This window comes from Hippopotamus amphibius, chromosome 2, assembly GCF_030028045.1.
Source record: "Hippopotamus amphibius kiboko isolate mHipAmp2 chromosome 2, mHipAmp2.hap2, whole genome shotgun sequence".
Lineage (NCBI taxonomy): Eukaryota > Metazoa > Chordata > Mammalia > Artiodactyla > Hippopotamidae > Hippopotamus > Hippopotamus amphibius.
In genome coordinates, this window is record NC_080187.1 from 68,516,582 (window position 1) to 68,543,899 (window position 27,318).

Here is a 27,318-nt window from a genome sequence, read left to right on the forward strand (position 1 = left end):
ATTGCTCTGAATCTGTAGATCAATTTTGGGGAGAACTGACATCTTAAAAAAATATCAATTTTTCCAATCCACAAATAAGATATATGCCTCCATTTATTTGTCTCCTCTGATGTCTTTCATCAGTACTTTGTAGTTTTTCAGTATACAGGTTCTCCAAACAGGTGTTAGACTTATACCTACATATTCTACTCTTGATGTTATTGTAAATAGTACTGCTTTAAATTTTTTGATTTGCATTGTTCATTGCAAGTATATAGAAATACAATTCCTTTTTGTATATTGGCCTCATATCCTATGATCTTGTTAAAGTCATCCATCAGGCTAGGAACTTCTTTGCAGATTCCTTGGTACTCTACACAGATAATCATGTCATGTGTAAAGAAACATTGTTTCTTACTTTCTCAACTATAGGCCTTTTATTTCTTTTCCTTCCTTTTTTCACTGGCTAAGATTCCCAGTACTATGTTGTGTGAAAGTGAAGTGATAGGACTGCATATCCCTACTTTCTTCCCAATCATAAGGGGAAAGAATTTCATCTTTCATCATTAAGTATGATGTTAGCTATAGGTGTTTTGCACATGCCTTTTTCAGATTAAGGAAGTTCCCTTCTATTCCTAGTTTTGCTGAGAGTTTTTATCATTAATGGATGTTGATTCTGTCAAATGGTTTTCCTGAATCTACTGAGACCTTAGATTGTATAGTAAATTATACTTTAAACATTGAATCAACCTTGTGTTCCTGGGATAAAATTCACTTGATCATGATATATTCTCTTAAAATATTGCTGGATTTGATCTGGTAATACTTTAAGATTTTTATGTCTGTGTTCATAAGGGATATGGGTCTATAGTTTTCCAAGCCTGAAATGTCATTGTTTGGTTTTGGTACTGAGGTAATGGAGGCCTCATATGATGAGTGCCCTTGTCTCTTCTATTTTCTGAAAGAGACTGTGTGTAGAATTGGCCTGGAATTTTGTTGGAAAGCTTTTAACTATGAACGCAATTTCTTTCATAGATATAGGATTATTCAAATTATATTTCATCTTGAGTGAGTTTTCATAATGTCCCTCACGGAACTGGTCCATTTCATTTAAGTTTTTGCATTTATGGACACACAGCTGTTTAGAACATTCCCATACTATCCTTTTAATTTGTTTAGGGTCTGTAACAATTCCTGATATTATTCATCTGTATCTTCTTTTTTTCTTGTTCTGTCTAGTTAAAGGTTCATCAATTTTAGAACCAGCTTTTGGCTGCAATGATTTTGTCTATTGTTTGTCTGTTTCCTATTTTACTCACTTCTGCTTTTACCTTTATTACTTCCTTCTGCTTGCTGCTAAGTCTGATTTGCTCTTCTTTTTCTATTTTTTTAAAGTAGAAGCTTAAATTATAATTTCAGAGCTTTCTTCCTTTTTTTCATATAAACATTTAATACTATAAATGTCTCTCTAAACAATGCTTTAATTGTATTCCACAAATTCTGATATGCTATATTTTCATTTTCATTCAGTTCAAAATATTTTCTAATTACCTTCAATACTTCCTCTTTGATCCACAGGTTCTTTAGAAGTGTGTTAATTTCCAAATATTTGGAGAATTTTCCAGATACTTCTGTTATTGATTACTAATTTATTCCAAAATAGTCAGAAAGCATACTCTGTATGATTTCAATTTTTTTAAATTATTAAGGCTTAATTGCCCAGAATATGATCTGGATGAATGTCTAACTGTAAGTCAATACTTCTATTACAAAAATATACCACTAACTGTGGAATATTCTTTAAAAGCATCTACCTTTTGTTTCATCAATCAATAAAACAATGTCAATACACATTATTTGATGTTTAAAGAAATATTTTGATACTAAGTGGAACTTACTTGTAATAGAGATCTTGAAAGAACACAAGGTGATTGTTCACTAAATTCACAGAAAAAATCCTAATAGATACACAGAAAAAAAGTAATGTCATTAATAGATTAAATAAAAGCTGAAAATATTTGTATACATAGTGTAATTTTTACCAGACCTTTTGGGAATGATACATTACCAAAGTTAAAATAAGACAGATAGCTAAAGGTCATTTCTATAAGAACTGTCTAATTGTATGAATGTAACAATGGATAATTTTAGAGTCTAAAATTTTTTTTTTAACAAACTGATCAGTCATAGTATTATGTGGATACCAATATTAAATTTGTACATCATGAAAATAACAGTATCAATAATAATTTGCTAACTAATGACAGAGATTTACTTCTAATTTCACAGAAATAAATACCAAGTAACCATGGTAACTGAATTCACATTCTTTTTTTTCATAATTAATTTTTATACCTTGCACGTACTCCTCAAAGCAAATATTCTCCACCAGAGAGAGGTTCATACTATTCCACATTACAAAGAAAATTAAAATAATTTACCCCATAGAAAATCCCTCAGGACTTCCCTGGTGGCTCAGTGGTTAAGAATCCGCCTGCCAATGCAGGCAACATGGGTTTGATCCCTGCTCCATGAAGGTCCCACATGCCAAGGAGCAACTGAGCCCATGTGCCACAGCTACTGAGCCTGTGCTCTAGAGCCCGCGAGCCACAACTATTGAGGCCACGTGCCACAACTACTGAAGCCCACGCACCTAGAGCCTGTGCTCCGCAACAAGAAATGAGAAGCACAAGCAGCACGATGAAGAGCAGCCCCCGCTGGGTGCAACTAAAGCCCGCATGCAGCAACAAAGACCCAATGCAGCCAATAAATAAATTAATTAAAAAAAAACAAACTCCCTCAACTTCAGCCTCTAAACTTCTAACTGTATCCACATCTGTACCCAGATAGTTTCCTTGCCTACTCAACAACAGATGTATTTATTAAAGACTCCATTGCTTCTGGCTTTTTCACAAACATTACACACTGTCAATTATCCATCCTTTGCTCTACTAAATATTAAAATTCTTCCTTTCTGCCAGATAGTTCCCATTTTAACAGTCAGGTTTCTCTCATCTTTAAAAAGAAAACAAGATCAGTTGATTGAACTTGGCGTACCCCCCCCAAAAAAAATAATTAAAAAAAAAAAAAAAGAAAACAAGATCATCACAATTTCACATTGTCCTCTTAAATACGGCCTTCTCAGCCAAACTTTCTGAAGAAGTTGGCTGCATCCAGTCTCTACTCAACTCTCTCTCATCTTCAACACAAGTAACCTGGCTCTTTGCTCTAGTCACCACTTGTCCCCTATTACTAAATCCAATGGACACTGATTTTGGACTTTACTCATCTCTTTCATTTGACCTCTCAGCAGCACGACTTCCTTCTTGAAAAACCTTTTAAATGACTTTCATGTTTCTTCCTCTGGCTACTTCTGTTTGTTCTGTAGGTTCAAAGTTTAGTTCCAGAAAACCTCCTTTTCTTAATCTATACACGTTTTTCCTCATAAATTCTGAAGCATAAACAGTCATGCTTCAATTACTACCTATACTGTAATAATTCTAAAATTTTAACTCTAAGCACAGACCTCTAAACTCTATCCATATAACAAATACCTGTTCAATATCTCTACTGAAATATTTTAAAGATACCTCAAATTTTACTTCACTAAGACCCTCATTCGACTCTCAAAGGTCCTTTGAGAATTTCCCCCCTTCAGTGAACAGCACCAAATGTGTATGTAGACTTGCAAGGCAGAAGCCTAGAGACCTTCCTGAGAGCTCTCTCATGCCCCATACTTAATTCATCACTAACTCTATCAATTTTAGCTTGCACACAGCTCTAACACTGACAACCTCATCACCTCCCTGCCATCCTAGTCCAAGTGACCATCCTCTCTCCCTTGGATTGTAATGGTTTCCTAATTTATCTCACTGTGTTTACTCTGGTCCCTTTCAATCTTTTCTCTACAATGCCATCACATCTGCAAATTCTGAATCATATTATGTCTTTGCCCCACCCATACTGATCTTGCTTGATAAAACTAATGGTTTTCCTTTGCTCTGTGATAAAGACAGAAATCTTTAATGTTGCTTAAGTCGCCTTGTCTAGCCTGCCTAGCACCTCTCCAGCCTCACCAAATCCTCCATCCCCACCACTCAATACTTCATTCTGTTACTTTTCTTTTAGTTTCTCAAATGTATTATGTTCTTTCCCATCACACGGAGGAGCATTCAGATTCCTGCACCTGGAACTGTCCCCCAACTGTTCCAAATGATGTTTACCTGTCATCTTAGCTTTACTTTCACTTCTTTGATCATTTAGGTCAGTTCCTTCATTATACGCTATATGGTCTAGTTCCTTTCCCTCATTCTGCTTACCCTGGTTTGTAATTCTACAATCATTTTTATGATTGTTTGATCGATTCCTAGCTCACACTATGGTGTGAGCCAGATGGATGACATGCTTTTTGCTCATCACTGTGCGCTAGCCACAGCACAGCGCCTAGCACAAAAAGCATGCTGGCTGAACTGATGAATGTACATACACATTAAGTCCCCTACATGTGAACGAGTTCCATTCCGAGAGCATGTCTGTAAGTCCAATTTGTTTGTAAGTCCAACAAAGGTAGCCTAGGTACCCAACTAACACAATCAGCTATATAGTACTGTACAGTAATAGGTTTATAATAGTTTTCACACAAATAACACGTAAAAAACAAACAAAAAATAAAGAAAATATTTTTAATCTTGCAGTACAGTACCTTGAAAAGTACAGTAGCACAGTACAACAGCTGGCATACAGGGGCTGGCATCGAGTGAACAGGCAAGAAGAGTTACTGACTGGAAGAGGGAGAGGAGGTGGGAGATGGCAGAAGTGAAGGATCATCAGCAACAGGAGACGGAGGGCAAGCTGCAATTTCACTCACTCCTGACGCTGATGGCACAGGTGCTGGTTCCTTGCTGGATTCAATTCTATCTACCCTTTTGATAAAATGATCCAGTGAAATCTGGGTAGTAGTTCTTTTTTTTTCTCGTCATAGATGACACAGTAGCACTGGATTGCATTCTGAACGGTTGCTGCAACCTTCATGTACTGTTCTATGTTCGGGTCCTGTGTCTCAAAAACTTATGGTGCCTCCTCAAATAAAGAAAATCCCCTTGCCACGTCCTGCATCGTGAATCTCTTCAGTTCTTCAGTTACTTCTTCTTCCTCTTGTCTCTGTTTTTCCTTTTTCTGGGCCTCCAATTCCATCAAGTCTTCATTAGTAAGCTCCTTGTGTTGCTCAGCAAGGTGTTCAATGCTATATGAGAACAAGCGATGTCTACCATCTTTTTGCCTTGCTCTACTCTCTCAATTATTTTCACTTTTATTTCCATCATTATTGCTTGGTGCTTCTTAGCAGTACCAGCTACATTACTGCTGCTTTTACACTTGCCTCCGGACATCCTGGGCTTGAAATAAAGATACTGTACTACTGTACTCCATACAGTACTGCAAAGTACACAAAGCACAACCACTTGTAGAGGATGCACATACGTGACAATGTATGCCAAACACGTGAACTAACTTACATGACTGGACACATGAATGCATGTTCACATCTTTGAAAATCTGCAACCTGAAGGTTCATATGTAGGGGACTTATTGTACTATCATAGTTTGTCTGTACTCAATTTTTATTGCCGTATATAACTCTGACAGGATATATTCTATAAAGTCCATTATTTACCTCACTTAAAGTAGGTATATCTTCCTAATTACTCCACAGCTGTCAAAAGTATCATCTTATGGGTTCCTAATCTCTATGAGTTTCCCTTTACTAGCGACGCTGCCCTCCCCCTTACCATTGGTTCTTGCCCTATGTGCAATATACCAAAAACTGAAAACGCAGAAAAGCAAAAAATAAATGATCATATAGCATTCCACTATCTACAAACAGACATAATTAATATTTTGGTATTCATTATTCTAATCTTTTAAGAAACAATTTGGTTGAATTTGGCTGTCTCTGAATATCTTTTCTGTGTGCAACAACATACATAAAAAATATATTTTTAAACATAACTTGACATTCACAAGCATTTCCCAATGTCAATACTTCCCACGTCGATAGTTTTCTATAACATAATTTTTATTGGCTGTGTGACATATATTTTAAACTTACCACAGAATGGATATTGTCACCATTCAGCATTTAAATTGTTACCAGTTTTTCAACACTACAAAGGATGATGCAACAAATACCTTTTCAGTACATCTATGCACATGGCAGATTATTTTCTTATTCTAAATATCTAGAAGAGTTCCTGGGCCAAGTATACACATTTTTAAGACTTTTGAAAGAGAGCCACTGGAATATAGGAGAATGACTATTCCCCTTTATCAACATTAAATATTACTATACTTTTCAATCTAGCTGTTATAAATTGCATTTCTTTACTTACTGGTAAGGTGAAGCATCTTTCATGCTTATTTCTTTTTAAATGTGTATGCTCGTGTCCTTTCCCAGTTTTTCATTGGGATGTTTATTTTTATCTTACTGATATGTAAAAGCACTCTCTAGAATCTGGCACTTTATCCTAATAATAATAGGATTCTTATGCAGATCCATCAGACTATTTGGTCCCTTATCCTCCATAACTTTTAATCTTTTTCTCTCTACTCTTGGCCCCTGCTGCACTCCCCCCACTACCACTCTGTCGCACATCTTCCAGAGATCCAAATCCTTCCATTACTATGCCTTCTCCATGTCCAGTGACAGCAGTCCAGGCCTGGCCCCCCCAGCTCCCCTCTATTATGGTGTGTCATTATGCATTCATCCCCCCGACAACGCAATCCATACTTGAGCCAGAATATCAAGTTCCAACTGTTGCATTATACTTTCTTATTCTAATTCACACTGATCTTTTCTAAAACGCTAAAATTAATCTAGCGAACACAAATATATATTCATATATCAATTAAGGATTAGAAAGGTAGATACAGCAGAATAAGAAAATCTATGTTCTAATTCCAGATATGACACTAACTAACCATCTAATTTGGTTATAAAGCTTGTAAACATTAGTTTGTTCAGCTGTAAAATAAACTGCAAAATGAACTGGCTTGTTCTACCTTTAAAATTCTACAATTCTTATGACAGACTAAGGGGAAACTACTAAAAAGGAAACACAGGGACTTCCCTGGTGGCCCAGTGGTTAAGCCTCTCCGCTCCCAATGCAGGGGGCCTGGGTTCCATCCCTGATCAGTGAATTAGATCCCACATGCCACAACTAAGACCCCACAGGCTGCAACTAAGACCCAGTGGAGCCAAATAAATAAGTAAATAACTATGAAAAAAAAAAGAAAGAAAGGAAACACAAAAGGAGGTAATAAAGGCATAATCAATGAAAGTTTTACTAAGGAACAAAGACTTAAGCTGGGTTTTAATGATAAAGAATTAGTGGAAAGGAAAATAGTTACTATAAGAAAGAACATAACAGAAACACAAATCTTTATTGACTACTTATCAATTACATCTCAAAGGCTACTGCTAAATTCTAGGAATATAAACCACATAATTTGTCATCTCAAGGACCACAGGTGCAGAAAAAACCTAAAACCAAAAAAGAAGACTTCACAGAGGAAATGACATGGGGCTAGAAATTATGTACCTCAACATTGAGGGGGAACAACAGTCAAATGCATATTTATATATAGTCATGCAAAATAAATTGGTGTGCTTATGTCTAAATAACAGTATTATTTTGCCTGTTTTCTACCTTCCTAATTGTTAGTATATGTCATCAAAGTCTTACCAATAAAACTCCATCTCTGAATGCTTTAATATTCCCCAAATAAACCCTGTTTTTCTATATTTTAAACCATAAAAAAAGATTAATCCAAAATATGCTAGCTTAAAAATGTACATACTCTTTTACCCAATAACTTCACTGTAGCAATTTATCTTAAGGGGTAAGGAAGCACATGATATAAAGATTTACCTACAAAGATGTTGATCTTAGTATTGTTTATAAGAGTAAAACACTGAAAATGACCTAAATGTAATTCAACATGAATGGACTAAAAAAACCTCTGGTATATACTTACAATACAATACCATGCAGCCATTAAAATAATGTAAAAATATGTATATTTGTTGACATGAAAAGATGTTCATGATATAGGGATTAGTGATGAAAAAGCAAGTTACCAAACACCATGATCCAACCTCTGTATGAAAAAAACTTATACATATGCACATATATATGTACATGTATATGTACATATGCATGAACACAAGCATTTATTTACATAAAAGGTTCTGAACACAGAATTGAGGATTCAAACCCCCATTCTTAAAACTTGGGTGAATTATCAAAGTTCTCCACACTTAAAAGTTCTTAATCTCTAGAATGGGTAGTATAAAACCCTTATGAGGATTAAATACAGAAAAAACATATATGTACACACACACACACACCACTTAACTCTCCAGATATCACAGATAATAGGTGAGCAGGATTATTTAACCTTGGGACAGTCAGTTTCTAAAAAGTAATAAACTATTCTATTGTTAAATCAAAGTTACATTCCAGAATAGAGATTTGTACTTACCAGGATACAATGTAAATTTGTTAAATTAACCACCTCACAGACAGTTTTTATTCTATCTATTAATCTTGCAAAATAGTTGACCATTTCTTCCCTTTTTATTATTTTTGCATATCGAGGGAAGGTGGGTGGAAGTAGTCTCTGGTTAACAAGAGGCTCAAAACCCATCATAATGGGGTGATCTAAAAAGAAAAAAAGTAACATTTTCAATGTTTCTCTGAATTTTAAACCTCAAATACTACCAAATATAAAAAGGCCAGTTTCAAAAGCATCTCTAAACTCTAATCACAACATTCTCTAAATGGATTTTATAATTTACAATCAATATATCTATACACATGCATTTTTAAAATGAGATAAGCAGATTTAATAACCTAAAATTGTACTTCCTCCCTACATGGTGGTGGTAGTGGTGACAGAGAGAGGTTTCTACCTCAAAATTAACTCCAAGCCAAGAATGGGATAAAACGTTAACATATTCTCTCAAATAAATAAATAAAAGGGCAATGCTGCATTAACCATGAGACTGTGAAGAAAGGTTTCAAATGGGAATACCAACATAGGCTTGTCTTCCCTTCAATTTCTGAACTGCAGAATCAATTCACACTCAACTACATAGTAATGTAAAGCAGCAAAGGAAGACAGTCCCCACCCCATCCCCATGAGTTTGGAATGCATTTGGCACTGAGATGTAATTCCAGAAATTCACAATGAAAATAACATATCACGAGACCTAAGGTTGGGTTCTTCTCTCCCATTCTTTGTCCTCTGGTGATCTCACTTTTCACACTAGTACAAAGCTCCAAACTAAGTCTTTCTCAACTTGAAATTTCCTGCCACTTTTAGAGAAAAAAGTTTTGTACTCCAATGGAGTATGCATTGTTGGATTGATTCTATGGGAGCTATTTTACAAATCTAGAAATTGTAGATAACTGATAAATATGAAATTCTGTTCTGTCTGGTAGAGATTCAATTGACTTCTACACTCTATAGAAAAAAGTTTTGCCTCTGTTTATAATTTCAGTATTCCACTACTCTGTATAAATGTGTGTCTTAAAACTTTTCATGTCTGGTTATGCCATTGAATGAGTTTAACAAAATCCTTAACATACTGTTCACTTTTATATCTGTATGAGAGTCATGGTTTTACCTTTGTCTGAAAATCATCTTTTAATACTTCCTATAAGCAAGCATTGTGACTTAAAAATATCATGTCCTTTTACGTCTCTTTACTTAACCTATCCTCTCTACCTGTAAAACCTACCCCCTGTTCTTAGCCCGAACTTGATATAGCTTGAATTCTCTCTCATCTTTGGTCCCCTCAATGATGTATATACAATGTATGTACAGTTCTTTGTATATATGTTACTATACTGGCTGTGTAGGATTACATCATTTGTCCCTCTATCTGAGTTCTTTTGAAAGCAAGAACAGGGTTAGATCCGAAACACCAAATGCCTGGCTCATAACAGGTATTGGATACTTGTTTGCTGACTGATAAGATATACATGCTCAAAATGAAATGAAAATAATAGTTTGAATTTCTGATTCATAAGATAGTAGTAATGATGCTATAAGAAGCTTCTTTATCATATAACATGAATACACTTCAGACTTTAATGATAAATGCACAAAATCCAGATAGTTAAATAGTACATTACACTTATTTTCTCTCAAAGTATTCTAATACGCACCTAAAATTAATACCCAGGAATATGCTTTTGTCCTTAATAAATCTATTTTTAGGCTTTAAACCACAAGTAGAAGATAAATACATAGCAATCACTCATGAAAATTTATATTACCACGGAAAGAAATATTAATGGAAAATGGATGACAAAATATATTCTGAGTTCAATTTCATACAAAGTGCAATATAAAGCAGTATTAACTTTTGAAACTAACTCAGCTGTTCTACACAGCTGATGTTTTAGCAACATCCCTGACCCCTACCCATTACATGCCAGTAGCAACCTCCTAATTGTGAAATGGATCCAGACACTGCCAGATGTCCCTGGGAAGCCCCAGTTGAGAAATACTGGTCTAGATGAACCCAAGAAGCAACTACAATTCAGTAAAGATAAGCTCAGGATGTAATAGGAACGTCTTATCCATGCAAAAATTAGATGAAAGACTTTGTAGAAGTGAAGTCTAAGAAAAGACCTAAATGATCAGTTAGTCAAAGGACAAGACATTAGTCAGGACAAAGCATTCCAAGCATATCAAAGGTCTGGAGGACAGAGAATATGGCTCCTTTTCTTTTTCCCTTAGGGAGCTGCAATTTTCTAAGTCACAGCTTCTCTGATCTCAAAAGTAAAAACAGATGCATGTAAACAAAGTAGGGACAAAAGCCCGAGGCACAAAAGTTAGAAGTTATCTGCATGCTTTTCCCTATTCTCTACATACATTTAAACTTCCCCTCAAGTTTTTCTGGACAAGGTCCTTACTAATGCTTAAGTGTTAAAGTGGTTCCTAGCAGCTATTTTTAAGTCTCAGCTGTTGTTGAATCTCTTGCCTAAGCACTTTGTAACCACCCTATACAAGACATAGTAACTTGTCTAACTAGAAAAGAGCATAAGAACTGAGATATAATAAGAGATCAAAGCCATTATTCACGATATAGAAGAGTTAAGGAGAAGTGGGGATATAAGCTAGGAAGGAGTTTGCATCTGATTTCATGGCAATATAAACTACAAAAAGTTAAAGACAGCCACTATGGAAAACAATTTGGAGGTTCCTTAAAAAACTGCAAATAGAACTACCATATGATCCAGTAATCCCACTCCTGGGCATATACCCAAAGAAAACCATAATCCCAAAAGAAACTTGTACCATAATGTTTATTGCAGCACTCTTTACAATAGCTAGGACATGGAAGCAACCGAAATGCCCATCAACAAATGAATGGATAAAGAAGATGTGGCATATATATACAATGGAATATTACTCAGCTATAAAAAGGGATGAGATGGAGCTATATGTCATGAGGTGGATAGAACTACAATCTGTCATACAGAGTGAAGTAAGTCAGAAAGAGAAGGACAAATATTGTATGCTAACTCACATATACGGAATCTAAAAATGGTACTGATGAACTCAGTGACAAGAACAAGGACGCAGATACAGAGAATGGACTGGAGAACTCGAGGTATGGGAGGAGGCGGGGGGTGAAGGGGAAACTGAGACGAAGCGAGAGAGTAGCACAGACATATATATACTACCAACTGTAAAATAGTCAGTGGGAAGTTGTTGTATAACAAAGGGAGTCCAACTCGAGGATGGAAGATGACTTAGAGGACTGGGGCAGGGAGGGTGGGGGGGACTCGAGGTGGGGGAGTCAAGGAAGGGAGGGAATACGGGGATATGTGTATAAAAACAGATGATTGAACTTGGTGTACCCCCCCCAAAAAAAAAAAAAAAAAGTTAAAGACAGCTTTACCACACCCAAACCCCTCCCAGAATAAACTGCTCTAACATTTTCCCACTAAATTTCATATATCTCTAACACACAATTTATCTCAGGCTGTCTTATATTAAAATAACCTGAATAGCCCTTACTAAATGAACCCAGAGAACAAGCTAATTCACATCACTTTCTACCCACTGTGTGCTATGCTTAGTAAAGATTTCCTAAATTAAACTAGATACAGATCAGACAACTTCTAGACTCTCTTCTGATTTTACAAGTCTGTAGGTGTACAAAAATTATCTTGGTTTTCCAGTAAAAATACTTCATGATACATAAAATGCTTCTTTAATGCCAAAAAAGATGATTTCCCCTTCACACTAGCACTCTTTAAGGATAAAATAAAGTATAATTACTATATTCAAAACATTATGGCACATTGGTTTAGAGAGTTTTAGTTACTAAAGTTCTTGCTAGATAACTGACCTTCACTATCAATAGCAGAAAAGTGTAACAAACAGCACAACGTTCTTGGATAAAAGATTTATAGTAACAATGTGCTTTGATTTAACTTAACTAAGTTATTTGAAAATTAATTAGATGCCAAAATTAAAGATCTGGAAGTGAGTCAAAACAGAGATATTATATCATTTTGGACAACACATCTCTCCCAAGTTACATAGGCAACTTACAGTTAGATTTACTGAAATAAGTTTTAGATGCCCTGAAGTTGGAAGGAATTCTAGAAAACAATATAGAAACTGCTGAGGTTTTGTTATATTATACTGTACTTGTGGCTACTTGATTTCCCTTTATAAAATGTTATAAAATTATGTTACATGAAATAAGCCAGACACAAAAGGACAAATATTGTACGATCCTGCTTACATGAGGTACCTGGAGCAGTCAAACTCTTAGAGACAGAAAGCAGAATGGTGGTTGTCTGGGATGGGAGGAGGGGGAAATGGAGTTATTTAATGAGTATGGAGTTTCAGCTTGGTAAGATGAAAACTTCTGGATATGGACAATGGTGACAGCTGCACAATAATGTAAATGTACTTGATGCCACTGAAATGTACATTTAAAAATGGTTAAAATGGCAAATTTCATGTTATAAATATTTCAACACAGACACACACAAGTTATAAATAGGTATTTAACCACAAAAAGCATAATCTCAATGAATAATCTATCCTAATCACTGGTCAGAGTAAGTTAAATAAGCAATATAATATGCATATAAACGATATTATAGGCACATCTACATATTTTGAAGTGTTTTTGGTGTGTATTTTTGAATAGGTATCCATGCGACAGATAAAAACAGTTTCAAATGTAACAAGAAGTTATACAAAGAAAAGCAAATCTCCTGCTCACCACTACTACAAGCTTCTTCCACATGTGGTTATTTATATATATCCTTTATTTTCAACTTTGAGGTATACTATACATATTATACAATACAAATATTAAGTTTATAGCTCATTGTTTTGAAAAATATATACAATCATGTAACTAACACCACAATCAACATAAACATTTTCATCTCCCCAAAAGGTTCTCTGTGCCTCTTCCCAGGCAATCACCCTCATGCCCCGCAACCATGGAACTGTTTTCTCCATGAATAAATCAGTTGTTCCTAGTTTTATACAAAAAGAGTCACATAATTTGTACTCTTTTATATCTGACTTCTGTCAGCATAATGTTTCAATGATTTATCCATTATGTTGTGTCAACATTCACTCTTTTCTATTGCTGAAAACCATTTCATTGTATGGATATACCACTGTTTGCCCATTTACACGTTACTTTCTTAAAGTATCAACATATTATACATGCTGATCTGCTGTTTTGCATTATTTTTTAAGGTGAACTTTTTTCTTATGAAACGATTTCAAACTTGTGTACCTTTATATATTCATGATACTAACAATGATCAATTACTATCATCTAATAATCAGACATTCAACTTTTGCACACTGTACCAATAATATGCTTCAAATCAACATCAGAATCACAAGTTGCATTTAATTTTACAGTCTCTTAGTCTCCTTCAATCTGGCACAGTTCTTCAGTCTTTCCTTGGCTTCTATGAATGACCTTGACAACGCTGAAGAATAACACACTGATAATTTCATTCACTGCCTTTCAATGTGGTTTTCTTATTTCCTTGTGATTAGATTCAAATGATTAATCTTTGGACTATAAAAAAAGTGATGTTACATTGTTCTCACTGTAACCCATCACCAAAGTGGAGGTTTTCACCCACTGATGGTAATGTTAACTTTGATCCCTTGATTAAGTTGGTATCTGACACGCTTCTTCACTATTGTTACCTTTCCCTTTGTAGTTAATAAATATTTGGGGGATGGGGGAAGGACACCTAAATACACTCATTATCATCAACTATCCACTCCATTTATTTATATCAGTATGGAAACACAGCTTCTTTTATTCAATGAGTTATGATCAGAATTATTTATTTTGATGCTCAAGTTGTCCCCAACTTGAACTGTGTAAATGCCCCTTCAAGCTGTTTTCTGTGTTTAACTGACCTGTCCCACCATTCTTTGAACATTTACTCACTTTTGGCTAATTAGATGTTCCAGGTTCATCTTCTTTTCCTGCCCTATTCCTGGAATCACCCATTCCTCCAAGATGTACTAGGTTCTTTTTATTTTTTATATTTTTTTCCAGCTTGAGGTGTTATTGCCCATTAAAATGTAAGATACTTAAAGTATACAATGTGATGATTTGGTATATGTATACATTTTGAAAGGATTCCTCCCACTGAGTTAATTTAACACATCCATCACCTTGCACATTTATTTTTTTCCTTTGATGAGGACATTTAAATCCTACTATTTTAGCAAATTTCAACTATACACTTCAGTGTTATCAACTACAGTCACCATTTCATACATCAGATCTTCAGACCGTATTCATCTTCTAAGTGAAAGTTTGTAACCTTTTACCAACCACTCCTTATTTCCCTCAGCTTCTGGCAACCATTTTTCTACTGTTTCTATGATTCAGACTTCTTCTTAAAATTCCACATATAAGTGATACCATGCAGTATTTATTTTTCTCTGTATGGCTTATTTCATTCAGCACAATGCCCTGTGGGTCCATTCATGTTGTCACAAATGACAGGATTTCCCTGTTTTAAGGCTGATTAATATTCCATTGCATATATATTATATTTTCTTTATCCATTCACCTATCAACGGACACTTAGGTTGTTTCCATACCTTAGTTATAGTGAATAAAGCTAGAAAAAGCATTAATTGAAAAAGCACAGTAAAGGAAATCAAAAGAAGTTGAGAAGTAGCTAAACTTATACCAGACTAAATAGACTTTCAGCCAAAGAATAGAACAAAAAACAAAGAAAGTTATTATATAATAAACCAGTCAATTCATCAAGAGTATATAACCAACGTGAATATTTATGCATCCAACACAGGAGTGCCTAAATAAATAAAGCAAATATTAAGAGCTCTAAAAAGGGAAACAGAAATTCAATAATACCAGACTTCAATATCCCATTTTCAACAATGGATAGATCATCCAGACAGAAAATCAGCAAAAACAAAACCAAAACAAAAAAACACTGGAATTAAACTACACGTTATACCAGCTGGACCTAACAGACATATAAAGGAATGTTTGATCCAAGAGCAATAGAATACACATTCTTCTCAAAGGCACACTGAACATTCACCATGATAGAGCATATGACAGGACACAAAACAACTCTTAACAAATTTAAGACTGAAATCATACAAACTATCCTTTCTGACCACGATGCTATGAAACTAGAACACAAGAAGAAAGCTGGAATATCTACAAATATGTGGAAACTAAACAACACACTCCTGAACAACCAATGGGTCAAAGAAGAAATCGAAGGAGAATTTTTTTTTTTTAATATTCAAACAAATGAAAATTTAAAAAACACACAAAAAGCTATAGGATACTACAAATACAGTTCTGAGGGGAAAGTTTATAGCAATAAATACATTTATTAAAAAATTAGATCTCAACAACATAACTTTACACCCCAAGAAAACTAGAAAAGAACAAGTTAAGCTCAAGTTAGCAGAAGGAAGGAAATAAAGATCAGAGTGGAAATAAATGAAAAAAAAAAAAAAACAAAAAAAACAGAAAAGAAAAAAACTAAGAGCTAATTTTTTGAAAAGATAAAATTGACAAACCTTTAACTACACTTTATACCTTTTGACTGGAGAATTTAGTCCATTCACATTTAACATAATTATTGATAGGTATGGATTTACATTTCCAGTCTGTTGTTTTCTGGTTGTTTTGCAATTCCTTTGTTCTGGTTTTCCTTCTCTTGGTCTCTTCCTTTGTTATCTAATGATTTTCTGTACTGGTATGCTTCCTTTCCCTTTTACCTTTTGTATATCTACTATAGGCTTTTGCTTTGCAGTTACCATGAGCTTTGCATAAAACATATTTATAAGTCTAATTAAAGCTGATAATAACTTCAAACACATACAAAAGCCACCCCTCCCATATTTTATGGTTTTGATGTCACAATTTGTACATTTTTATGCTGTGTATCCACTAACAAATTATTAATGTTTTTAAAATACTTGTCTTTTTAACATTTGTACCAGAGATACAAATGGTTTACCCACCACCATCACATCAGAATATTCTGAATTTAGCTATAAATTTACCTTTACCAGTGAGTTTTACACTTTCATGCTTTCCTGTTACTAACTAGTGTCCTTTTGTTTCAGCTTGAAGAATTCTCTTTAACATTTCTTGTGAAGTCAGTCTAGTGGTGATGAACTCCTTCAGCTTTTGCCTGGAAATTTTTTTTCTCTTCCTTAATTCTTAAAGACAACTTTGCTGGATATTCTTGGTTAGCAGCTTTTTTGTTTTATTTTCCCTCAGTACTTTAATATCTGATCCCTCTCCCTCCTGGCATGAGAGGTTTTTGCTGAAATAGCTACTGACAGTCTTATGAGGGTTCCCTTGTATACAACCAGCTGCTTTTCTTTTGCTGCTTTTCAGATTCTCTCCTTGTCTCTAATTTGTGACAATTTAACTATAATGTGTTTGAATGTGGGTCTCTTAGGATTCAACTTCTTTCGAACTCTCCAAGCTTCCTGGATCTGGATGTCTCTTTCCCCAGGTTAGGGAAATTTTCAGCCATTATTTCTTTGAATATGCTTTCTGCCCTGCTCCTCTCTCTTCTCCTTCTGGAACCCCTATCACACATATATTGGTCTGCTTGATGTTGTCCCACAAATCCCATAATCTATCTCTTTGCTTTTTCCCTACTCTGTTTGAATGAATTTCACTGCCTTGACAAGTTTGCTGACTCTTTCTTCCACTTGATCTAGTCTGCTGTTGAACCTGTCAATTTTTCAGTTCATTTTTGAATTCTTCAGCCGTGTGTTTTCTCTTATGTACTTTTAATATTTACTATCTGCTTGTTGAAATTCTCACTTTGTTCATGCACTGCTTCCTAACCTTGGTGAGCATCTCTGTAACTGTTGTTTTAAACTCTCAATCAGGTAACACACTTATCTCAATGTCATGAAGCTCTGTGTCTGGATATTTACCTTGTTCTTTTGTTTGGAACACATTCCTATGTTTCTTCATTTTTCTTGACTCTCTGTATTGGTTTCTGTGCATTAGATAAAACAGTCATACCTTCCAGTCTTGAAGGAGTGGTCTCATATGAGAAATAGACCGCGTCGATCAGCCCAGCCCAAGCTTAGTTTTCTCTCAAAGTTTTGTGACCATCCAAGCTTCCTCCTTTGCTCTTAGTGGCTCCTGGTAGTTGAGGGTATGTCAAGACCCAAGAGTGTCCCAAAGGGAAGGATCACAATCAGAACCTAGATGCATGCTTAGAAGCTGGACCCTCTGGTCAGAAAGTATGCAGTTAAACTTCTTCCAGGAAGTAATTGGGAGAAGGTTGTTTTTGCCTAATCCATCTTTACTGGACCTTGGTGTATGGTCATGGAAGGGTACTCCCTCACCCATTAAAAACTATTTGTTTGACACAATGCTGTAACACTCTTGAATGCAAGCCCCACTGGCTATTAGAGCCAGATGACTTGGGGGCTCATCCCTCAGATGGCAGCTGCAAAAGGCTGGACACCAGATGTGTGTACAAGCTCCTTTTTGGAAGATGCTGTCAACTAGTTTTTATTATTGCAGCAGGTTAAAGGGGAGAAGATGGCAGAGGTGCCATTTTCTGCTGGCTTCCCCTGTCCTTGGGGAATAATTCAGGTGGCCCCTGGATGCCTGCTATATTAGAAGCCTGGCATGCAGGCAGCAGCTTTTAAAGTACGGAGATAAATGTATTTCAGGGAAAGACTGGGAGATGGGTGATTTTGCTTGCTTCCTGTGTGCTGAGCCCTGGAGGGTAGAGCCAGTTAAGGAAAACTTCTTTGGTATAGTCTTCCAGGACTCATGAGTGGAAGTCCCTTTGGCTATCACAGCCAGGAGATCTAGGTCCCATGCTTCATGAAGAAGCCACAAAAGCTGGGGTGCAAACATATGTGTACAAAATTTTCCAGGGGGAGAAGCCAGTAAAGGTGTCCTCCAGCTTCGCTGGACTCTGGGGAGGATTGCAGCCAGCTCCTAATGCCTGCTAAATTGGAAGCTTGGCCCTCAGACAGCAGCTTTTAAAGTATACAGATACAGTAAAACCTTGGTTTGCAAGCATAATTCATTCCAGAAACAGGCTTATAATCCAAAGCACTTGTATATCAAAGCGAATTTCCCCATAAGAAATAATGGAAACTCAGATGATTTGTTCCACAACCCCAAAATATTCAAATAAAAATGATTACAATACAGTAATATAATACAAAATAATAAAGAAAATACAAAATATAAAGAAAAATAAAGAAATCAACCTGCACTTACCTTTTAAAATCTTCATGGCCAGTGTCAGGGAGATAAGAGAGAGGACGGTTACTGTGTAGGATGACTTTCACTATCACTAACGGAATCACTGCTACCTATTGGTTCAATGGAATCTTTTTCTTTTCATGCAACTTTAATGAGGAACCTATCCAATGACACTTGCTTTTGCCTCCTTTTGAGGATTTTGTGGAAACGTGACGTTGCATTGTTGTTAAACAGATTCATTGCTCACACTGCTACAGCCTTATTCGGGTGGTGCTTTTCCACAAAATTTTGCAGTTTCCCGCATCATACATATCTCGTTGATCTCATTTGAAGTGAGGGATTCCTCTGCCTTTTTCTCCTCCTCCTCCTCTGCAGACGAGATCTCCTCCATAACCTCTTGCTCTTGCTCACGATGCAGATCCATCAGTTCATTGGTGGTCAGCACCATTGGCTCAGTTGTGATCATGTGATGTCTGGCGTCATGTACTACTTGTATTGGAAGACACTGCTCGTTTATCAAGTTAAAATTTATTAGAAATGTCTGCTCGTCTTGTGGAACAAGTTACTCACAATCCAAGGTTTTACTATAAACCTCTTTCAAGAAAAGACTGGGAGATGGGCAATTTTGCCTGTTTCCTCTCAGCTGATCCCAGCAGGAACAGTCATGGCAAGTGACTACATTTCCATTAGGAACTGCTCCTTTGGGTGCCATAGTCGTATAGGTCTCATGGACACAAGCCCCACTGGCTTGCAGAGTTAGGTGTTTGGGGAGCCTATTCCACTGGAAGGAGTCTTAAAGTTGGGGTGCTAGATGTAGGGTCCAGAAAGAACCTGAGAGTTGGGGGTTCTCTTCCAATTTTATGGTACTATATCAGGAGTGGGGTTTATAACAAGTGTGTTTCAGCTTTTCCTACCCTCTTTGATGTGGGTATTTCCTCAGTTGTCCAATGTGTGTAAGTTGTCCAACTAATTTCTGGATCTCTTTTAGAGCGAAGTGTTATACATGTGGTGTGCCCATGGGAGGAAGCTTCCTATGTCACCATCTTGGTTGACTCTCACCCCCAGTTCCTTTTAGCAGACAACAGTATTTAGGAAGCAAGATCTAGATGTTAAGTGTGCTCACTGCTATATGGACATACAAATATGTTTACATACACACACGTGCACATTCAAACATATGCATATTTACATGTACATTTATTTCTATATCAACCTATATATATATTAGAAACTATGAACTTATACCCATATCTTTAATTTCACTCCAACATCACAGAGTTCAATCTAGTTTTCTTCCTTTCTAGAAATTAGTGTCAGTTCCTCAAGTCTGAGAAAAGTGTCAAAGCATAATTACCAATACATTTATATATACGATCAATTCCACTGTATGCAATCAATCTTTGTATTGGTTTCTAGGGCTGCTGTAACAAATTACTACAAATTGGGTGTTTTAAGACAGACATTTATTCTCTTACAGTTCTGGAGACCAGAAGTTTAACCTCAGTATCACTTAGCTGAAATTAAGGGCTGCACTCCTGAAGGCTCCAAGGGAAAATCTGTTCCTTGCCTCTTCCAGTTTCTTGTGGCTATTGGAACTCCTTGGCTTACAGCTGCATCATGCCAATTTCTATCTCCATCATCACATCACCTTCTCCTCTGTGTGTGTGTCTAATCTCCCTCTCCCTCTCTTTTAAGAAGGACGCTTAGGATGATATTTAGGGCCCATCCAAAATTATCTCCTCATGGAAAGATTCTTACTTAATCACATCTGGAAATATCTTTTTTCCTCAAATAAGGTAACAATTACAGGTTCTGAGAAATAGGACCTTGATATCTTTGGGACTACCATTCAGCCCATTACAATCTCCTATCACTGACACCCACCTTGGTCCTGATCTCCACATTCTTCACAATTTTTCAGCAATGCTTAACATACTTTTTGCTACTTTTAATTAGGTTTTTCACTTTCAGGATTTTTCTCTCCTTCTTTCCTGAACTCTGCCTGCTCACTTGTACTCTGTTATTCATTATTTCTTCCTTTGGATCTAATATTTCTGGTTTGTGCTTTTGTTTTACAGAGGTCATTTTATTTTTAAAAATTTTTTGAAATCTTGAAAGAAAATGTTTCCGATCTGTTTTTCATCACCTTCTGCCTCTTGTTTTCATTCATTAATTTCCTGGAATATTTGTGTGTAAATACTACCGTGCAGTTGCTTTTTTATTATTATTAAATCATTCAGTGAATGCTTTCTGTGTCAGTTTTTTGGGTGTGGTGTTAGAATAACACTTTAGACTATCAGGAAGCCTCACTGACTTGCAGTTAAGTCACATGTGATGTGCCTGTGTGAGTATGTAAGAGAAGCTACCTTTCTATTTCCTTTACTGACAAAGATTACCAGTTATTAAGCTGCTAACATCTACAGCATCTCCTCTCTTTTACACGAGTAACAAAGATAGCATTTTTACATGGTTTCTGGGAGAGCCCCACCTCCTCTGCCTCTCCAGGATATTAATGAGGCAGTTTCCCATAGCCTGCTTGTGTGTCCCACTCTTAGCTGTTATTCCAAAGGAATCCCTGCTTTTGTCCTTCATAGCATGCCAACTACTTTGGGTAACACTGTGCTTTTGATGGTTGACATGTTTACACCAAGAAAACCTTGGAAACCATTTTCAATGTCCTCCCTCATCAGAGTCCTACTGTTACAGTATTTTGTCACCCTTCTTTCTTTCTTTCTTTCTATCTATCTATCTATTTTAGGTTATAAGGGTTTCCTATTTTTTAAGAAGTTGGGAGGATTCTGTTTCTCATATTCTTTATAGTTTTCAGTTGGTTGCAGACAAGAGAAGCAAACAGCAGAAACAGCTTTAACTCTAAAAACCAGAAGTCCTCTAGATTACACATATCCCTTACATGTATGAGGATGCATGTTTATTTTTTGTGAAAAGAAAATATTTAAAAAGAGTAAATCCGTCTCAATTTCCTGGCACTAGCACATCATGGCATAGGCCTCTCTAATGGGTGGTGATTTTAAAATGAAGTCAGCTCCCACCTCTCCTGTGCACTGCCAAACCAGCCAATGATGTCGACTGGGTTGAGGCAGCATAATTTCTGCTTTAGCACCAAGTACAGCCTTCAGGAGGTTAAAGGTACAATATTACCAGACAATAAACTATCATAATTCTAAACTATACTTTAATCTACTTTTAATTCACATTAATTTTTAATTTAGTTTCTTTTACTTCGTCATAAATGCACTGCCACTTGAGAATCAAATAGCTAAATTAAGGTTTTTATTAAAACAATCTTCTGCCTGCCCTCCCCCCAATTCCATTATTTCTCTCTTCCTAGAGGAGGCTGTGTCTTCCATTTCCTCTTAGCTCTTTCTTTTGGTATTTACCTCCAAATCACCAAATAACACACCTACAGTGCTACGTACTTCATATATTTTCAGTTTCATACATTATCTGACTTACTCCATCTTCAAAAGGAAACGATATGTGTAAAAAGAGATACAGAAAAAAATATGAAGTACCACCACAAGCACATATAAATTATATGCATATATACACTTCTGTCCTCTCACTCCAATATAGTTAGATCAAAATTTTGATTATTATTAGTGTTCAGCACTATTAAGATTAAGTAACTTACATTCAGATTTGGGCATTGGATAATGTTTTCAAACATGGAAATAAGTTTTACTTTCATACATATTCTAAAGTAATCACTGTCTGGCTTTTTGTTTGCTTTGTTTGTATGTACTTAACACTTTAATTCAACCCCAAATCCTTTGCCAATACTCTAAATCTCTTCTTTCTACATTAAAGAGAACAGCTATTGTATCAATTTCATTGGTGACAACAGATCTTGTATCCACTTTGAGCCATTTACCCTAGAGCTTTATGACTTTCTTCATCCAAACTCCATGCATTTCTTTATCTTGATTTATTCCCTGTTTTAATGGAGTACGTTCCAGTAGCCTTGAAAAACTTTAAGGAGGTTAACTTTGTAAGACTTTAAATACCTGAAGTTATCTTTCTTCACAATGAAATGATAGTTTTGGAAAAGGATTTGAGATTAGAAACCATTCCCCCCCCCCCAATTCTTTTTTTTCTCCACTCTACCCCCGCCATTATGAAATTATTTTCTTTTAATAACTCTACTGAGATATAATTAACATACCATATAATTCACCTATTAAAAGTGTACAGGGGGCAGAGTCAAGATGGCGGCATGGGAAGATGCAGAGATCACTTCTCCCCACAAACAGAACAGTTACCAGAGGCCAGGGGGGGACCTGAGGCCCAAGCAGACCACAGGAACCCCGTAGCAACTGGGTAGGACCTGGGGGAAGTCAGGGGGGCGGAGAAGGGGAAGCCTGACCAGACTGCCACCCCTCAGGGGTGGCTGGGGGAGGGGAGAGGTTCCTGCCTGGAGGGTCTGATGGGGGCTGGGGAGATCGGGGAAACCGCGATTGGGTTTCTCCCGCCCAGGAGGCCGGGGCCTGTTGGGCTCCACAGAGGGGTCCTCCATCCTCCAAGGTCCCCTCCAGGCTGCCTGGGTCCTGGGGGTGTGGGAGGAGGGAGGAGGGGCGAGGAGGTGGAGAGGCGAGCAGGTGGAGAGGGGTGGGAGCTTTGAGACTGGGGGACGGGGAAGGCTGGAGGGCATTTCGCCTGCTCTCTTGGCCAGGGAGGCCGACTGGGCTCCCGGACCTGGTCCTTCATTCTCTGGACCCCCTCCAGCTGCTTAGAACCTAGGAGAGTGGGGGGTGGGGGAGAGGAAGAGAGGCAGACAGGGACCCTACCAGACTGGGAGATCTGGCGCAGTGTGGCAGGCATTACCCTAGCCCAGTTGGCCCTGGGAAGCCTGCTGGGTGTCAGAGTCTGGTCTCCTGCCTTTCAGTGCCCCCTGCAGCTGTAAGGGTTCTAGGGGAATAGGAGAGAGGGGGTGGGAAAGAAGAGAACCCAAAGGGGAGGGACTCTCCGAGACTAGAGGACTAGGGGAGGTGCTTGCATCTCTCCCACCAACTTGGGCCCAGGGAGCCCCTGAGTACCTTGACCTGGTCCTTTGCTCCCAGGACCAGAGGCATTTCCGGGCCCCTCTACCTGACTGGATCCAAGCCCCATTCCCCACCACCCCCAGGGCCTTCTCTAAGGGTAGGCTCTGCCCATTGCCTAACATTCCCCCCACCCCCACCCCCGCCCTTGTCTAAGCCCTGTCCCCACAGCCAAGGCCTTTTCTGGCTTTTCTTTTTTATTCATTTTTCTTTTTCTTTTTTTTTTCTTCCCACTCCCTCACTTAAGATATTGCAGTTGTTTTACGATCCAGTTGTTGCTCCATCATTTTTTTTAAAAATTTTTTCTAACACATCTGTTAGTTTCCTACTATTGTAATTTTTAGCTTGCTATTGTTCTCCTGTTCTCCTACTTTTTTTTTTTTTTTCCGTTTTCCCTGCTCCACACAGCTTGTGGGATCTTGATACACAAACCCAGCATCAGGCCTGCATTCTTGAGGTGGGAGCTCTGAGGCCAAAACATTGGACTAATAGGGAAACCCAATTCCCAGGAAATATCCTTTACCGTGAGGTCTCCCAGAGGTTCTCAACTTAACACCAAGACCCAGCAGGAACACAATCCCGCCCATCCGAAGTAGGGGGAAAATGAGACAACAAAAAAATATGCCACAGATGAAGGAACAACGTAAAAATACACAAGAACAAATAAATGAATAGGAAATAGGAAAACTGTCTGAAAAAGAATTCAGAGTTACGATAGTAAAAATGATCCAAAATCTCGATAACAAAATAGAGAAAATACAAGAAACAGTTAAAAGGAATCAGAAGAACTAAAGAGCAAACAAACAGTACTAGATAACAAAATAACCAAAATTAAAAATACTCTAGATGGTATACACAGCAGAATAACTGAGGCAGAAGAACGAATAAGTGAGTTAGAAGATAGGATGGGGGAAATAACTGCCACAGAGCACAAAAAAAAAAAAAAAAGAATAAAAAGAATGGAAGACAGTCTCAGAGATCTTGGTTGACAACATTAAGTGCACAAACATTCGAATCATAGGCATCCCAGAAGAAGAAAAAAAGAAAGGGTCTGAGAAAATATTTGAAGAGGTTATAGTGGAAAACTTCCCCAACATGGGAAAGGAAATAATTCATCAAGTCCAAGAAGCACAGAGAGTCCCATACAGAATAAACCCAAGGCACATATTAATCAAACTAACGACAATTAAACACAAAGAAAAAATATTAAAAGCAGCAAGAGAAAAGCAACAAATAACATATAAGGGAAAACCCATAAGGATAAGAGCTGGTCTTTCTGCAGAAACTCTGCAGGCCAGAAGGAAGTGGCAGGATATACTGAAAGTCCTGAGACAGAAATACCTACAGCCAAGAATACTCTACCCAGCAAGAATCTCATTCAGATTTGACGGAGAAATCAAAAGCTTTACAGATAAGCAAAAGTTAACAGAATTCAGCACCACCAAACCAGCCTTACAACAAGTGCTAAAGGAACAATTCTAAGCAGGAAACAAGAGAATGAAAAGACCTACAAAAACAAACCCAAAACAATTAAGAAAATGGTAATAGGAACATACATGTCAATAATCACCTTAAATGTAAATGGATTAAATGCTCCAACCAAAAGACACAGACTGGTTGAATGGATACAGAAACAAGACCCTTATATATGCTGCCTACAAGAAACCCACTTCAGACCAAGGGACACATATAGACTGAAAGTAAGGGGATGGAAAAAGATACTCCATGCAAATGGAAGCCAAAAGAAAGCTGGAGTAGCAATACTCATGTCAGACAAATTAGACTTTATAGTAAAGACTATTACAAGAGACAAGGAAGGACACTACATAATGATCAAGGGATCCATCCAAGAACATATAACAATTGTAAATATCTATGCACCCAACATAGGAGCACCTCAATACATAAGGCAAATGCTAAAAGCCATAAAAGGGGAAATTGACAGTAACACAATAATAGTGGGAGACTTGAACACCCCACTTACATCAATGGACAGATCATCCAAACAGAAAATAAACAGAGACACACAAGCTTTAAATGACACATTAGACCATCTTGACTTAATTGATATTTATAGGACATTCCATCCAAAAACGAGAGAATACACTTTTTTCTCAAGTGCACATGGAACATTCCCCAGGATAGATCACATCTTGGGTTACAAATCAAGCCTTGGTAAATTAAAAAAAATTGAAATCATATCAAGCATTTTTTCTGACCACAATGCCATGAGACTAGATATCAATTACAGGAAAAAAACTGTAAAAAATACAACCACATGGAGACTAAACAATAGCTATTAAACAACCAAGAAATCACTAAAGAAATCAAAGAGGAAATAAAAAAATACCTAGAAAAAAATGACAATGAAAACATAGTGACCCAAAATTTATGGGATGCAGCAAAAGCAGTCCTAAGAGGGAAGTTTATAGCAATACAGTGCTACCTCAAGAAAAATATCGAATAAACAACCTAACCTTACACCTAAAACAACTAGAGAAAGAAGAACAAAAAAACCCCAAAGTGAGCAGAAGGGAAGAAATCATAAAGATCAGAGCAGAAATAAATGAAAAAGAAAGGAAGGAAACAATAGCAAAGATCAGTAAAACTAAAAGCTGGTTCTTTGAGAAGATTAACAAAATTGATAAACCATTAGCCAGACTCATCAGGAAAAAAAGGGAGAAGATGCAAATCAACAGAATTAGAAATGAAAAAGAAGTAACAACAGACGTCACAGAAATACAAAACATCATGAGAGATTACTACAAGCAACTATATGCCAATAAGTTGGATAACCTGGAAGAAATGGATCAATTCTTAGAAAAGTACAATCTTCCAAAACTGAACCAGGAAGAAATAGAACATATGAACAGACCAATCACAAGTATGGAAATTGAGACTGTGATTAAAAATCTCCCAACAAACAAAAGCCCAGGGCCAGATGGCTTCACAGGCAAATTCTAGCAAACATTTAGAGGGGAGCTAACACCTATCCTTTTCAAACTCTTCCAAATTATAGCAGAAGGAGGAACACTCCCAAACTTATGCTATGAGGCCACCACCACCCTGATACCAAAACCAGACAAAAAAGTCACAAAAAAAGAAAATTACAGGTCAATATCACTGATGAATATGATGGAAAAATCCTCAACAAAATACTAGCTAACAGAATCCAACAGCACATTAAAAAGATCATACACCATGATCAAGTGGGGTTTATCCCTGGGATGCAAGGATTCTTCAATATACGCAAATCAATCAGTGATACACCATATTAACAAATTGAAAGATAAAAACCATATGGTAATATCAATAGACACAGAAAAAGCTTTTGACAAAATTCAACATCCATGTATGATAAAAACTCTCTAGAAAATGGACATAGGAGGAAATTACCTCAACATAATAAAAGCCATATATGAGAAACCAAAAGCCAACATCGTT

At 36.8% G+C, this 27,318-nt stretch overlaps 1 protein-coding gene across 4 annotated transcripts in view; it reads right to left on the reverse strand.

Moving 5' to 3' along the window:
* The window catches only part of NAA35 (N-alpha-acetyltransferase 35, NatC auxiliary subunit), a 98,471-nt gene that overhangs the window by 22,199 nt on the left and 48,954 nt on the right, over positions 1 to 27,318 (reverse strand). For all 4 annotated transcript variants that reach the window (XM_057721309.1, XM_057721311.1, XM_057721308.1 and 1 more), the window contains 2 exons: positions 8,518 to 8,696; positions 1,878 to 1,937 (listed from right to left, as the gene is read on the reverse strand). In XM_057721309.1, coding sequence (XP_057577292.1) covers positions 1,878 to 1,937; positions 8,518 to 8,696 — 239 coding nt within the window. The remainder of the gene's footprint in view (positions 1 to 1,877; positions 1,938 to 8,517; positions 8,697 to 27,318) is intronic.